Raw genomic sequence first — 16,600 nt, forward strand, 5'->3', positions numbered from 1 at the left:
TCCCTCGGCCTGGCCTGAGGGGATCAGGCCAAACCAGCTCTCTGACATCCCCTGAGAGGTCCCAGATTATGAGAGGACACAGGCCAGGCCGAGAGACCCCACTGGTGCACCAATCTGTGCACTGGGCCTCTAGTTTTATATAAAGCAGAACCGGGGCGGGGGAGGGGGGAGGGGAGGGGAGGGGAATCAGTGTCTTGTACAAATTGCTCTAAAAACTCAAGTTCAGATTTCCCTTTCTAGTTGGCATTGGCTGAATTTCTGGATTCCACCAATTGTCTTCAAATTCTAAACAGTGAAAAACCACTTCCTTAGAAATAGAGAGAAAAAAACACCTAAGTCACTTTTTAAAGCAATCAAAGCCAAACATCAGCCATCACTGCTGGGGAAATAAGGAGTCAAGATTTGAGTGAAGCCTCAAAGACAAAAATATAAACTTCTACACATCACACCTTAGCTGTACTTTCCAACTAAAGGCTCCCAAGATGATGTGGTTTCTAAGTGAATTACATTCATATTTTTCCCGTAATCAAAGGATATAGATTAAAGTTTGATTTCCTAATGTTGCGCCTGCAAGAGGCATTCTCACATAAAAATGAGGCTATTGCCTGGGTAAATGGAGACAGCAGCTCAGAAAGTGATCAAAATCATGAAAAAGTCATTTTGCAAATTATTTGGGGACATGCGAGCACATTTCATTGAGAGCCCCAAGGTCACTGTGGGAGAAAAAGTTTTGATTTATGTGTTTGCCTTGTGCTTTGCCATATTATTTTTCATTAAAATGGCTTCACATGGAGATCCATAAAGAAAAGCAAGGCTGTACCAAAGAAGGGAAAATAAGTTGTCAATTTTAACCTTCAATGGAATAGTTTCAGCCACTTAAAATTCCTTTTACCTTTAATTTATTCATATGTGAAGACCAAATGAAATATCTTGGAACTGAATCTCTACCCAAAAAAAATCAATTCGTGTTTTTGAGAAGGGAGTTTTGTTAGACACTGTGTAACACCATGCACATGTGCCATACAGAATTACAAAAATGCTGTTTCTGGAAAGATAAAGAGGCTGGGTTAGCGTTATGTTAAAAGACTCCTGGGATGGGGTGGCAAAGAGCAGAATAAAAGCAAATTAATTACAGGATGTTTTCCATCCAGAATAGATTCATCTGACAATAAAAGGGGGAAAAGTTCTCTTGATTATGGATTATCTAGAATTTTTAAACAACCAAAACATCATTATGTACTATGAGAATTATCCTTACAACTAAACATTTAACTCAATGGGGGAAAATGTAAATTTTGCACATTAGGCATACATACTAAGTTCTTAACTTATAATAAAAGTTGTCTCTTTAAATAATTCAGTAAGACAAAGTCTTTTATTTCCATACATTCAGTATCTGATCCTGTTCAATAAAATACATGTTCTGGGCACAGCGCAATCTTTACACCACTACAATTTTTTTCAGGGTAAAAAACAAAAATGGGAAATGGAGATGATAGAGGAAATTTTATGCCAAGGGAATGTTGTATCTATTCTGCAATTCATATATCTGAAAATTATTAGCTATTGAAATATTATTATAAATCAGAGTGATTCTTAATTGATACTTTTGAATTTTAAAAAATATTTTAGTTCAAGCAATATTTATTAAAATTAAAATAGTCAAACCAGTAGTCAAATTCAGATAAACCTCCTCTCTCTCTGCTCTTCACCCCAATGTTGCTTAAAAATCTTCTAAAATTAAGAATTCCAAATATTGTGTTCCTTGTTCTTCTCACTTTATATAATCCCTTGTCCCAAAAAATTGGGAGAGGCTTTATTCTGACGTGATTTTTACATTTCCTTTTATCTCTATCAAAACTCGATGTGCATCGATCAACATAATCAACAGATTTACAAGGTTAATAAATGGTAGTTGGAGAAAACTACAACATAACAATTCTGACTAGAGGTGGGTTCTCGCAGTGAGCAAACAGAGGAAACCTTTCAATCAATGATTTTATCAGCCATTAATGGATCAATAAGCTGAGGGTCTTTAAAAAATCACATGGCACTTAAAAGATTTCAAATGTTTTCACATGATTTTCCAAGAAATGGTCAATATTGGTTTACTGTCCCACATCTGCACACCAGATACTCTATTACCTGCTAGGGATGAGTTGGCCAGATAATTGCACTATTCTATGAAAAAAATCCAAATATACACACAACTACTTTTGCCCCACCCTGTATTTAGGCATAACCTAAATATAAGTCACCTTAGTCAATTACCTCAGAAGAATGTGAAAGGTCTACCACAATATTTACATATGCTTCATATAAATGGATCATATTTAATACAAAATTCTCCGTGGGAAAGCGCCCACATTTTCATACATATTTCAAATCTTTTCTTTCATTAGCACATTTCCTTTATGTATGAACACTTCCCCCTTGAATGGAGCATTCAGATACCACCTTCCCCACTGGGAGTAAGGAGGGAGAAAGTCTTGTTGGAACCGGCTCCTGTTTCTTGACCACAGGAGCCCTAAGGCTCAGCTCCACCCATCTGACAAGTCCATGATTCTGGCCACCACAGTGATTGGGGTAGAAAATGAACATGTGATGCAGTTGAAGCAATTTGGAGTCTTAGCTAGAACCTTAGAGAAAAGAAACTCCCTTTCCTTGCTGATTACAAAACTCTAACAATGTGACCACAGGGCTGCCAGTCGCTAGATCCCTCACCTACGCATGTAGAGACCACCACATGGGAAAGCTAGAGAATAAAGGTGACGTCCAGAGACTTTAGGTGAAAAGAGAGGGTGGGAACAGCAAGGAAATCCTGGCTGGAGTCCCTGAGTCCCACCCACCAAGCCATCATATTTTAATGGTTTGGGGAACCAAAAGCATTCCCCCTTTGAAGATGGAATGAACTACATTCTATTCCCTACTCACCACCCCTCCCCTCAAGATCAGGTCTTGCTGAACCCTGTCCTTCCTTGCTACTCATGTCACTGAAATTACTTTCACAGTCCTGGGCATCCTAGGAGCTCAATACTTCCTTTCTGAGTGAATGAAATGATGAACGAATTCATTAACACTGGACCATACCATACAGTTAATGGTGAATTTGTAATAGGAACACAGTCATTCAGATTTGACATTGAGAGATATCTTCTAAGGGTTCTGTGAGCATATCTTCTTTACTGGGCACTATATGAACTTAAGTATACAACATCTAAAGAAAGTGTGGCAAAATAAAAGGGGGGGGAGAAGGAAAGAAAGTGTGGGTCCCAGGGAGAGAGGAGTCTAAGGCTATACAAACAGGCAAGAGACTTTGGGTATAAAATCCAGCTGTCTAGTTTGAGCTGTTGATTCCAATAACTAGATCCCAGGAGAGCCTATTTGTTGTGGAGCAATGGATTCTCCTGTGTGTACAGATACATAATCTACTGGTTTTCTAGGCAACTGTCACATCCCATGGCCACTATCAGGCTGATAAATCTCTGGGCCAAATGCTGCTCACCACCTGCCAGCCACAAGAAAGCCAGGTTGCCAAGGACTGCAGTGAGGAGAGAAGGGCTGTGGCAAAGGCGTCAGGTGAGCAGGAGCCTCAGCACGCCAGTTCGCCATGGAGAGGGCTGGAGATACTGTTGCAGGGGAGGGGCTAGAGAACACATTATTTACACGAGGAACACAGGGGCTGTTCTTACTGGGATTCCAGGATGAAATGCCATACATTTAAAGAACGCTGTATAAATTCACATGTGACCTAGGCTAGTGTAACCAAATCCTCATGTCTATTAGGTTCACAAAGCCAAGTTAGAGGTCAGAAACAGCCTTGTATAGAGACCTGTGCTTCCTAGAACTCTCCTGGTGTGGAGAAATCCAGGTCACACCATCAAAGAGTTTCCTTTTCAATTTAAGATTTACCCTAATTTGCAAGCCAGTTACCAAGGACAGGATTTGCTGGTCCCAAATGACCTCTAGGCAAGGCAACTTGTGCTGTTCACGACCCCTATCAAATAACCCACAGGCTGGCAAGCCTCGCCTCCGCTTTTACCATCTGAGGGAGCCTGTTCTGGGGGGGACCCCATTCTTCCAGAAGAGCTGGTGAGGTGGCCTGGTATTAAGTAGGGAAAACGCAGCTTAAGCAACAATAACTTCAGGAGTCTGCCTAACCAACCCTACTACTCCACAGGGCCGGGACGCCTTCGAGGAGGTGTTGGGGGAGAATAGAGGGAACAAAGCTGCTGGCCAGAAACACCCATTCATTAGCAAGACAAGTCATGTACAAAGTAGGAACACAAGAGTCAAATTTTTGAAAAAGTTTCAGGTCAGGAAACCCTTACAACTGGAAATTGGGATATGAAAAAATTGAAAGAATCAAATAATTTTTAATAATAAAATTTAAATAAAGCTAAATATTTAAAAAACATATTTATAAAAACCTAGACTGGAGGTTAAAATAGCAGACAGTAAGGACTAAATTCAAGTGAAATAAAAGTTAAAATATTTTGGTTCAGAAAGTTAAAAGCCTAGTGAAAGGGTAAGTAAAACCTGTGAGGTAAGTTAAAGGTGGGGTGGCAGGGAATAAAAGAAATTGGCTATGGTCAGCATGATGAAAAAGTATGAAGTCCAGAGGTTGACTCCAGATTCTCAACAAGTCATTTACTGTGGCAAAGGGTCTTTTATCTTTGTGGAGAGCATGAACACATGTGTGTGTGTGTGTGCGCGCACTTGCGCTTCTCCGGGCTGAGCTTTTTGAAAGCACAAGCACCCAGTCACTCCCAATTGCTCTATCTGTTGAAGGACTTCAAGAAGGGGCAGATGAGAATAAAACTGTTTTCCTGGCATGGTGTAAGTTTGTAAAGTCTAGCCTCTTACACTTGAGGCCAGCCCATTCTCTTCCCATCATTTTGTATTTCAGCACCACCACCAGCAGATTAATACGACCTTAAAATTAAAGTCAGTGCTGTTGCCCGAGACCAGCTCTGAGCATCAGAATGCCATGTTATTTGGATTCTAAGGAAGTCAAAATCTGTGATATTTCCAAACAAGGTTATTTTACAATTTATCTTTGAATTAACTAGGATTTTAAAAGTACTTATTAAAAATAGAAGAAATTTTAAAGTGAACCTTTAATCCAATATGGAGTTTAAGAACTTTAAAAGCATGTCATTAAATTAAGTGATATGAGAAATCATTCTTGTCTGTGAATATCTAACTTCTATACAATGTACTTGGATAACCTGGTTCTAGTTCCATGAAATACTATTAAGTAATAAGAGACATACTTTTTTAAATGTCACAATCCAATTTTCTTGTTAATTTTAATGATTCTTTGTTTAAATGTTCTGCCTATTCTCTCCAGCCTTTGTCGAAGGCTTAAAGACATTAGCAACATTGGCTGACTCCTAATTTGATGTTCCCTTGAATGACACTATTTCACTTTCCCCTTTTTACTAAAATTTGCTGGTCCCTACCCTCCAGTCTCAGCCCCATTTATGGGACATCTAAAAATTATCTACTTAACCCTCCATGAATTAAAATCTGCACCTGGTTATTAAATACACTACAAGGCAGATCTTGGGAACGAAATTTTTATTTACATACTGTATCTAGAAGCAGATACATAAATTCTTATACAATTAATTTCCAAAAATGTGCAAGAAATTACTATAATTCGTGTACAAACCAAAACACGTATTAAAATCAATGGACTTTGGATAATTCATTGTGTGGTGTTCTCGTACAAATGATACACACCTGATTGGAAACATACAGAAAAGTGTAAACTACAGCAATCTGGATTGCAAGGATTAATTCCATGGCACTCCAACGACTACAAAATTCCTTTAACCCAACGTGTATACCTATTACAAAATTCTGTAAGAATTTCTCATCACCTCTGGATGGACTGTTTGGATCACTTTTCAGAAACAGCAGCTATGCATCTGCCATGTTGTGACTAATTAATACAAAGGATGTTTATAAAAAACCATCTTTGCAGGATTAAAAAAGTATTTGAAGAAACCAAATTTGTGATTACTAGCATACTCATACTTTAGAATTTTTAAGTTATTTACGGAACTGGCAATTGTTCCTTATTAGTTTTCAACAAAACTGTCTAATGCTGGTAGAGATTTCAATTTCAAAATCAGACTGCATATTTGATGAAAACCCACTAAGATTTGAAAATATGTTATCGGAATCACTCATAAAGCAAATCTCTCGTATACAATGTGAAATGTACAATGATTAAGACTGGCGTTTCTGAAAGCACTGTTAAGAAAGATACTTAGACTTCAGCACAAGCAGAGACATGGCATATAATCTCTATTTAAGATGTTAGTAACTTTTGTCCTGTTTCAATAATACTGGCTCAGAAATGAAAATGTATACTTGATTGTATTTCCTGTGTGCCAATGAGTTAGCCTTTGGCACACGATTTTCTTCATAGCAAGAAGTTTGCCCTGTGCAGCTGACTTCCTTAAAAACTATTTTTAGTTCTGTGATCATTTCCTGTGATATGATACTTTTGACTTTGAAATCTTCAGGTTATTGCACCAAGTAGAAAGATAATGGTTTTCTTTAGAAGAGAAAGAGTGAGATATTTTTCAAGTACTCTCTATGCTTTCTTTTTATAAAAATGCGTAATAGTGTCCTAGTAAGCCTGGAAATAGCTCTGGCCTCCATCATGGTTTTTGATGAAATATTTGATAAAAACAGCGGATTCATTTTATCATGGCAAAAGGATACAGCTTTGTTTTCTTTCATGCCTTGAGTTCAGACTTTTAGAATCACATTTAAAAATCACTCCTGCTTGTGTCCATGTCATCTAAGCCATCATTCAATATAATCCAGAAATTTATCCAAATTGTAGCTAGACCAAACTACAGGATGAACATTTATCTCTTTTCCCCTTCCCATTTTTAACCAGACTGTTTTAGGATCCTATAAAGCCAATCTTTCCTATTATATTGCATTGCCTACTCCAAATGGTTCTCTCTAGGCAAAAGCAGAAAATACTGCAATACTTCTCTCTTTGTGTGTAAATAATTTCTTGGCAAATACTTTTATTTTTATCAACACAGTACCAGACCCTAGGAATTTCAAATTCAATTAGAATAGGGCATTTTAAAGAATTTGATATACGAATATACAAAAGCACGTAAGAACTGACTTTCTAAATTAGAAGAGTATCAACACTTGCCCTCCATAAAAACACAAAATACAATTTTAAAAACATTCAGATGAAAATCAGAGTAATCTTAACTTGAAACTAAATGGCTAGATCTTAAACACATTCCCATGAGGAAAATGTAAGGAACAGGCTACGCCCGCATGCTGAGATGGGGTTCTGGGCAGTCCAAAGACCTCTGTGCACCGTGATCTCACAAAGGGTACATACATGTAAAAGCTTCTAGAAACATGGAGAAGCCATCTCAACATCTATTATTAATACACAGTGACTCTGTGACAATACCTGCCATCTAATATAGATGCACAGGGACTTTTAACTCACCCTAGATAGACTTTAGATTGTTTAAAAATAAATAGTTTTGCAAAAAAATAGTTTAAATGTCTTGCATTAATTTGATAAGTTTACAACTCTGTAATAGTTCTTAATCCAAATAGCTTATAGCGAACACTTAAATTATATTATTACAGTATACTCAACACTCCCATCTTCTTAGGTGAAAACATCAGAAAATGAGGCTTTGTAACAAGGTACGATCAACATTCCACCAAAATTAAGTACCTTTCCCCCTTTAAGTTAAAATACCATAACACACGATGTTATGGCATTGTGCCTTTTCTTCTTAATTCTCAGTTGTGACCCTAAAAAACAAATAGAGAAAAAAAGGGATACTACTATGTCTGAATGACAAAGCCATTAAGCTTGACCTAAGACCTTTACGCTTGTTCTTAAACCGGGGGGGTGGGGGGGGCGAGCTAGGAAAACTGAGTGACAAAGGTAGAACAGTCTTAAATTACATGTTGCATCTGAAATGAAAACATTTTCTGGATGAGGCAATCCCAAAATACTACACTAAAGAATCATGAAGTGAGTAAACCCTACATTTCAAAATAACTATAAAGTACTGGGGATATCACCCCCCTCCAAAAAAACAAAACAAAAAAACAAACAAAAAAAACCTGAATCTAAAAGTTAAAATAACTAACAATGCCAATTTACCTAAGACTTAAAAAAAAACACCAAAAAACAATAAAAACCTGTTTTTAAGTGGCAGTATATATGGAAGGCAACAAGACTACCATATATCTGATACAGTTTTTCTTACATGGTGTTCGCAATTTCTACAACTTCTCAACTAAAGTCACTGGGTTTGTTGTTTGTTTTCTTGGTGGGATGAATGAAGGGTCAAATCTAGCACATCGTAATAGTGACTACACATAAGAAAACATAAATCCAACTTTAAAAGAATGTTTTCTTTCTATTCAAATCAGTTTAAATTTTATAGAAACTTGAATGTTCCAACAGAATCTAGTCCATTTATAAAAATCAATTCTATATATCAAGTTCACCCAAGAAAATGTTGACTAAGCAAAAGAAATCACAAAAAACATTTTAGCAAAGGAAAATAAAGATAACACAAAAAACTGCTATCACAGAAAACTATGACCATCTAGTACTTCTTTAATATCTCTAGTTCCATAGAGCTTTGTTATGCCAATTTGTACCAGAGCTTAAGGACAGAAAAGGCAACAATTTCTAAACTGGTGATATGCATTTCTTTATGATTTTTTAATGTAAGGCCATTTATTAAAATAGACAAATCACAAGATGAAAATGAAGGCAACAGAAAAATTCAAACTTTCACAATACAAAACAAAAAAACAGCACAGCCTTTAAAATAATTTAGAAATGAGTGTTATAAAAGATAAGTTGCAGGTCCACATTCCAGTACCCAAGATTACATCAATTCATAATTCTAAATTAATCTTTCTCAAGTATGAGATTAAAAAATCATCTTCAGTGTACGTGTAAATTCTGTGTTCTATGACAAGGGTATGATTACTCAACACTATCTTTGAAAATGGGTCATTTAAAGAGACATGACAATTTTCATTCTGTAAGTTTCATTCAACTTTACTTAGGGTTGAATACACATGAAATGTGCTTTTAATGCATAAAAATCACAGTGGCTAGCAGCAAAGGACGGGGGGTGGGGGAAAGGAGAATTTGATAATTCACATTGTGATTATTCTGCACATTGATGAAAGAGAACTCACACTTGTTAAGCCTCAAGATTCCCTTTTTAAAGAACCAAAATAAAACCAAGACACCTTGCCCACACTTCCCACCTGAAAACAAATTGATTACTCTTTTACATATAAAACTGAAATAGTATGGCAGCAAAGATTCTGATAGCAATGAACATCTGTAAACTGTATTTCAATCTCTTATCCTTCCTCCCAAAGTGCAGGACGCGGGGCTCCCCTAATTTCAGTAGTGCTTCTCCTGTAAATAGTCCTTCATTTTGTTAGGCAAAGGCAGTTTCTGAATTAGGTCTATCCTGGTATACTGACGTATGACAAAGCGACACAGGTATTGCAAAGAGCGAACCTGCATGAACCGGGACACTGGATTGGTCAGTCTGACGGGGTAAGTTGCAGACCCAGGTAACCGAGACCTGGAATAGCAGAAAGCTCCATTTTCAGAGTCCCTGATTGAATGCTCGATTAGATCAACTATAGACGTATGTCCTTCCACATCTGGCTGCTCATAAAAACTAAACCTACCATTTGAGTGTTCGATTCTAGTGTGAAGTGTTTTGCCATGGGAGCGGAAGCTCAAGCTTAAAAGGTAACGGTCATCAGAACTATCCCGAACAAGGAAAGAGCCATCGGGCACATTGGCTAGCTTCCCTTCTGCCTCCCAGCGTGTGATCGGTCCCCAGTACCATCCTTGTTTTGCAAGTTTTTTCAGCTCCTCCGTAAGGCTTGTCACAACCATGGGCCCACTACTCTGCACTGAGTCATAAACTCTGGCAACCCCAGGGGCAGAGTTAGGATCGAAGTTCAAATGACAGCGCATACTCTCCGCCACGTGGGCGTCTGCGCCGGTGATCCCGCTGAAGTTCCTTTGGATCGGATTCGTCTGCATTGGAGGTAGCAACGGTGAGAGTGGAGGGGCATCGTCGTGACTTGCTCTGGGGCTCTGCAGCATGACCCCCGTGGTGCCGATCAACAGGCCGTTCACCGACTGATCCACAAAGATCTCTGGGGCCACCACAAGCTCCTGGTCGACCTGATTCTCATCTTCGGGGAAGGAGCTCCCTCCCCCGGGGGGAGGGACCGCAGAGACTTCCATGGGAGAAGACCCATCCAGACAATAGCTGCGGGGTCCTTCCAGAGGGTACATCCCCTCCTCTAAAGGCACAGTATACTGAATGTAGTCCTGAGGCATAAGTCCGATAACGACAGGCACATGCTCATCAAGGTGAAGGTGCAGGTCTCCGTTCTGAGACTCTGAGCTCTTCAGGGAACTGTTCTGTTCCTGGCACACCGAGTCCGACTGAAGGTCATGAAAGTCCTTGCGAACCCCGTTCAGGGCTGGGCTCGGACTGGAAGAGTGGACCAAGGCCTTGACTCTCATCTCCATCTTGATACATGTCTCCTCGGAGTTTGTGGGTCGCAGAGGCCATGGTGTAGGGCTGTAGTGATGGTTGCGGAGGGACGTGGACCGGATGGGCCTTTGAGCTCTCACATCTTTAAAGACTAGGGGTGCTGAGGAGGAGGAGAAGGTGTCCTCGTCAGCAGAGCTCCCGGAGGGGCCGCTGCCCTTGCCCTTCTGCTTCTGCTTGGCAGAAAGCCGTCTTTTTAACGTACCCATGAGGCTCTCACTTTTGGATCTGTTTTTGGCCCCTTTGTCATCTTCACCGTTGATGTCGCAGCTGGCCATGTCCTTCCCATAACAGCTACCGAACAAGGAATCTTCTTTTCCAAAATCACTGGCTAGTGAGGGCTGTTGCACTACCATGAAATCCGCTTCTTCTTTACTTTTAGTCAAGTTGAAAGATTTCCGGAAGGTTTTAAGACTGATTTTCTTCATTATGACTGATGACCGAATCCAAGGGAATCAATTTCTCTCTGGAGTACTGTCCTTGAGCACCAGGACAAGCCATATGCAACGCTGCATCTGCATATTTTTCCAGCTTCATTTACCCTTTGGAGCCATTTTCTAAAATAAAAAAAATAAACATTATTAAAAGGTCACATTAAAAAATTTTTCACAAAACTTTTATCTTACTCAGTTTCAATCCTTTAGCTTTTGAACAAAGATACCCAGGTATGTTCATAAGAAAGTCAGGTCCATTAGAACAGGGTTCCCCGCCCGCCCCCATGTCACCCAGCAAAATAGATCAGTGCCTCCTATGTAATCAGCATTTGACAAATAATGCTTAAAGAACAAACCCTAATCTACCTGTTTCTTTTTAGACCTTGCTTTTTGTTGTCTCCTGAATTATGGGTCAGAGTTTTGGTCTTTCCTAATGCTCACCTTCAGCACTAATTCACACAGGGCCCAGTCACCAGTGTGTGTCCCACAAACAGCAAACACTTAGAGGAGGAGGAGGAACTATGAAAACTTAGAGAATATCAAGCCTAGTGGATTCCTCAACAACTTATACATGTTTTTAAAAATATAAACATCTGTAAAAATGAAGAGATAAAAGTATCCCACAATCTGTGATACGCTCTCTAGGAAAGTTCAGCAATGCTGCTCTCTCCCTTCCAGGCCCACTCACCTTCTTCCCCCCACGCCCCCTACCCCCGGCCCGGTGCCCCACCTTTGGCACTCCCGTACAATTGGGTATGGTCAGTGGAGATCTACTAGGAAGAAGATCATGAAGCATAGTTCCAGAATTATCATGTCTTCCTCTTCTTATTTTTGCAATGTCCAATGGCAAATTTTTACTTCTGTATCCAGAAACATAATTTCTAAACTTTTTTGTACACTGTTCCATCATTGAAATGACAGGATTTCAATTCTGTAGAGACTTTCTGAAAGTCATTTCGGAGGAAAAAAATGTGGCTTCCTAACTCATATTAGCTGATCACAGAAATCATTCTGTTTACTTCGCATGGTTTATTTCCTCTGTGGCCATGTCCTACAGTTTGTGCAACCATGAAAGTATAATGTAACAAGCTTGAACTTGAGCAAAATGCTAAAAAAATTAAGATTCTGACCTCCCCTAACCTTGATGGCATTCGTTAATTCATTGTGCATTTACAAAGCCCTACTATATACCCAGCACTGTGTGGTAAAGTGTAGATTAATAAAGGGTTTATGGCCTCATAATCCAGTAGGAGATTGATCAATGGATAAATTATAATACAAATTCATTAGTGATATAGTGATGATAACACAGTAGCAGTTGAAAGGAGGTGTCTTACAAATGTTTAGTTATAGATGGAACTTGCTTACTGTGTAGACAGAATCTACGTGAAATCATTTATAGTAAAAACAATCAGATCAGACAACTTATTGGGGGGATCAGCAACATTATCTCTATAAAGAAGCAATTTTAAAAAGTCTTATTGTCATGTCCTATGTTTTTGAGCATGTTGCAAAAAATAAAATACATATAAATATTTGGAACACCAGTTACTTTTTAACATTATTGTATATCAGGAACTCAGTATCCAAGTACCACTACCTTCTATCAAAGCATAAACATGTAACATTTATTAACATATATTATTTGTTTGACAAAAATACAGACATTCATAAAAATTAGATAATATAATGACAATGTACTTCAGCTGGCAAGTCACTCCTTTTACGTAGACAGTATAGGTTTTGTACTCAAAGTAAGACATATCACAATACCTAATCTCTTTTGACAAGAATAAGAAGCCTATTGGAGGGAACAGAATTTAGATATTTTGTTTATATATAATTAAGATGAATTACTATCTGCCATTAGAAAGTAGCTTATGTGCCCTGGCTGATTTGGCTCAGTGTACAGAGCACCGGCCTGTGGACTGAAGGGTCCCGGGTTCGATTCCAGTCAAGGGCACATGCCTGGGTTGTGGGCTCGATCCCCAGTAGGGGGCGTGCAGAAGGCAGCTGATCAATGATTCTCATCATTGATGTTTCTATCTCTCCCTTCCTCTCTGAAATCAATAAAAAAAATTTTTTTTAAATAAAATAAAAAAGAAAGTAGCACACATAGTCATGTTAAATTATAAAAATAAAAAATAAAAACAAGAAAAATATCAACAGAAATAGTAAGAGACAAGGAAATAAATAGTAAGCAAAAATGAACAAATTGGCTTTCTGGTAAAAAGATGTATAATGTGTTTGCATCACGTTAGTCGGATTTATTATGTCCTTTGTCTTTCTCCACCTCTTTATATTGAAGAATGTAAGCTTTACAAAAGCAGGGATTTTAACCCTATTTTACCCACTGATGTCTTCCAAGAGCCTAGGACCAGACCAAGGGTGTAGGAGATGCTCAGTAATTATGAGTAAATGAATTTTAGACATGCAATTCTAATCAGGTATGTTAATGATACCCTGACCACCTTCACTCTCTCGTTCCTCACGTGAAAGGACAATTTTATCATTATTTAGAATAAAGTAATAAACCTCCATAATGTGGCCCATGAGATCCTACATGGTATGTCCATTCTTGACTTGATTTCTGCTCCACTCACACTGAAAGCATCCATATTCATCACAGTCTAAGTATAGAACTTTTAAGCTACTGGCCCTTTGATTTGAAATGTGTTGTGTGTGGGGTTTTTTTCACTCTCCTCTTCTTAATTTGTTCAAACTTCAGCTCATCTCTCAATTCCTAAAGAAACACATCCTTCTCTTCCTATGTGAAATCCCCCAATCCCAGGCTCTCAGAAGGCTGTATCCCTCTCCTGCCTAGAATTCCCATCTAGTATGTATGCTTAGACTTGTTTGTATAATTATCTGACTAATGTCTATCATCCTAACAGAGACTGTGTCAATCTTCTTCTCAACATTTTATCCCTAGCACCGAGCTTACACCTGGCCCAAAGAAAGTACTCAATAAGTATGTGTTGAACGAACAGTGGAGTGAACTAATAAGAACACTGCTCTACAATGATAGGCACCTTGAGGCTCATGTGTTACATAATTGCTCCCAGGTGACAAGTATTCACATATAAATTAACCCCACTAAATTTGGGGTCACATGGTTCTGTTTCCCACTACTACATCCATTTCATAGAAAGCAAGAGACTTATCACCACAGTAAAAGGACTTGGCAATTATCTACTTGATCGATTATTTCTTTTTCAACTACTAATCCATATACAACTCAATACTAACACTAAGTAAGATTCAATTTTAGACATGAGAAACTATAAAAAGTTCTATTAGGCTAGTAGATGGTCTTTCATCGCATCCCATTTTCTAGGCAAAGATTACTCTGGAATTTTTAAGAGTATCTGTTTTTCTGTTTGCACTTCTAAAAATATAGGCCATCTCTTTATAGGATTACCATCTGTCTCATGATGCCTAAGTATACGTTCTGAATTAGTTTTACTGCTTTCCTAATTGTAAAAACGTAAGTTTACATGTATACTTGAAAATGTGTATGAAGTCACAAGTGAAAAGATTTTAGACATGAATATTTTATACATATGGGCAGAACATCTTTAAGTAATTTCACAATCTCTTTTTAAAAAATGATTGGACATAGTCATACCTGTCATTGTAACACCTAATAAATTACAAGGCAGCATCAAACTACTTAACCTTTAACAACTAAAACAGCTTTTTCATTGCCATTTTTACAAGTGAGAAAACCAGGTCTCAAGAAGAAAAATTTACCCAATGGAGTTAAAAATAATTTGTCCCTAGGAAATCGCATATCTGGAATTTGAACCTGGCTGCTGACGCCAAAGCTCACCACTTCCCCTACAACAAACTGCCCTGCTGGTCAGTAGCTCAACTTAGTGGTTCCCAAATTTTCTGGACTCAGCACCCCTTTATCTTCTTAAAATTGAATGTGAACCACAAGAAGCTTTGTCTATGTGGGTCATGCTACTGAAAGTTACTCTTTTAGAAATTAAAACTGAGAAGATTTAAAAACAATTCATTATTAATTCATTTTTAAATGACAATATATGCATTAATGTTAACATAAATAATATTTTCATGAAAAATAAATACAATTTCCAAACAATAAAAACTTAATGAGAGAAGTAGCACTGCTTTAGATTACTGGCTGACTTAAGACAGTGGACTCTCACGTCTGCGTCTGTATCTGGTCTGCTACAGTATGTTGTTTTAGTTCAAGTGTAAGAAGAAAATCCAGCCTCCTACAGACACAGAGGTGGAAGAGGGAGGAGCGCTTCATACAATAACCTTTCCATATAACTGGATATTCTGTGATACTACACCAAAAATCAACAAGTGATTAAGTTAGTTGCACTGCGAAATCTGAAACCACATCAACAATTTTACTCAGAGGATCATCCTTGTTCTACAGATATACAGAAAGACACACCTTACGCTCACCCGAGGATATTTTTCCATTGATTTTTAGAGAGTGGGAGGGGAGGAAAGAGAGAAAGAGAAAGAGAGAAAAAAGCATTGATATGAGAGAGACACATTGATTGATTGCCTCCCACATGGACCTCGACAGGAGATGGGGAACGAGTCTGCAACCCAGGAATGTGCCCTTGACCAAAATCAAACCCGAGACCCTACTGTCCATGGGCCAACTCTCTACCACTGAGTCACACCAGCCAGGGCAGACAGACTTTGCTCTTAAATAAGACAATTCACTCCTGTTAAAACATTAACTCAAGATCCAAGAAATCATCAACAATGAATTTGTAAGAAACCTGACAAAATTATAATGAAGCTAACTTTGGCTTATAAACAATGAAAGAAGTAAAAAACTCAAAGGACAAATGAGGGAGAATGAGATGCACAAGATATTAAAATACACTGTAATGGCTTAAAATTAAAGGGGAAACAAAGACTACAAAGTCAAGAAATAGACCAAGACATAAATCAAGAATATGTGACTAAAAGGACATGCTAAAATGATGGGGGGGGGGGGGGATATTACAATAAAAACTTTGCACTGCAGGAAGCCCTTCAATGCATTACACAAAACCTTAAATCCATAAAAGAGATGGAAAAATCTAATAAAGCATAATTTATAAATTTTTAGATTGCCAAAAAATGGCAGAAAAAGAAGATAAGCTGGAGAAAAACTGCAAACACATATGACAAAAGATAAATTTCTGTAATACAGACTGTGCTCTCAGAAATCAGTAAGAGAAAAACACGCAATTCTGTCAGCAAATGGGCAAAATGTCCAAATGAACAGTTCACACAAAAAGAATGATAGAAGGAAAGGAAGGAAGACAGGCAAGAAAGCAAACAAAACTAAAGCAAGCAAGAGACAGGTAAACTAATTTAAGTGACCGATCAGCACCCTAAAACAGTGGTCAGCAAACTGCGGCTCTTTGGCCCCTTGAGTGTGGCTCTTCCTAAGCCTTAGGAGTACCCTAATTAAGTTAATAACAATGTACCTACCTATATAGTTTAAGTTTAAAAAATTTGGCTCTCAAAAGAAATTTCAATTGTTGTACT

General features: G+C 38.2%; 1 protein-coding gene across 4 annotated transcripts in view; it reads right to left on the reverse strand.

Moving 5' to 3' along the window:
- Positions 1–1,356: 1,356 nt before the first annotated feature.
- Positions 1,357–16,600, reverse strand: part of SOCS6 (suppressor of cytokine signaling 6) — a 35,463-nt gene continuing 20,219 nt past the window's right edge. For all 4 annotated transcript variants that reach the window (XM_036321222.1, XM_036321220.1, XM_036321223.1 and 1 more), the window contains one exon: positions 1,357–11,191. In XM_036321222.1, coding sequence (XP_036177115.1) covers positions 9,455–11,062 — 1,608 coding nt within the window. In that variant the 5' untranslated portion in view covers positions 11,063–11,191 and the 3' untranslated portion in view covers positions 1,357–9,454. The remainder of the gene's footprint in view (positions 11,192–16,600) is intronic.

The sequence above is a fragment of the Myotis myotis genome, unplaced genomic scaffold (genome assembly GCF_014108235.1).
Source record: "Myotis myotis isolate mMyoMyo1 unplaced genomic scaffold, mMyoMyo1.p scaffold_m19_p_9, whole genome shotgun sequence".
Classification (NCBI taxonomy): Eukaryota; Metazoa; Chordata; class Mammalia; order Chiroptera; family Vespertilionidae; genus Myotis; species Myotis myotis.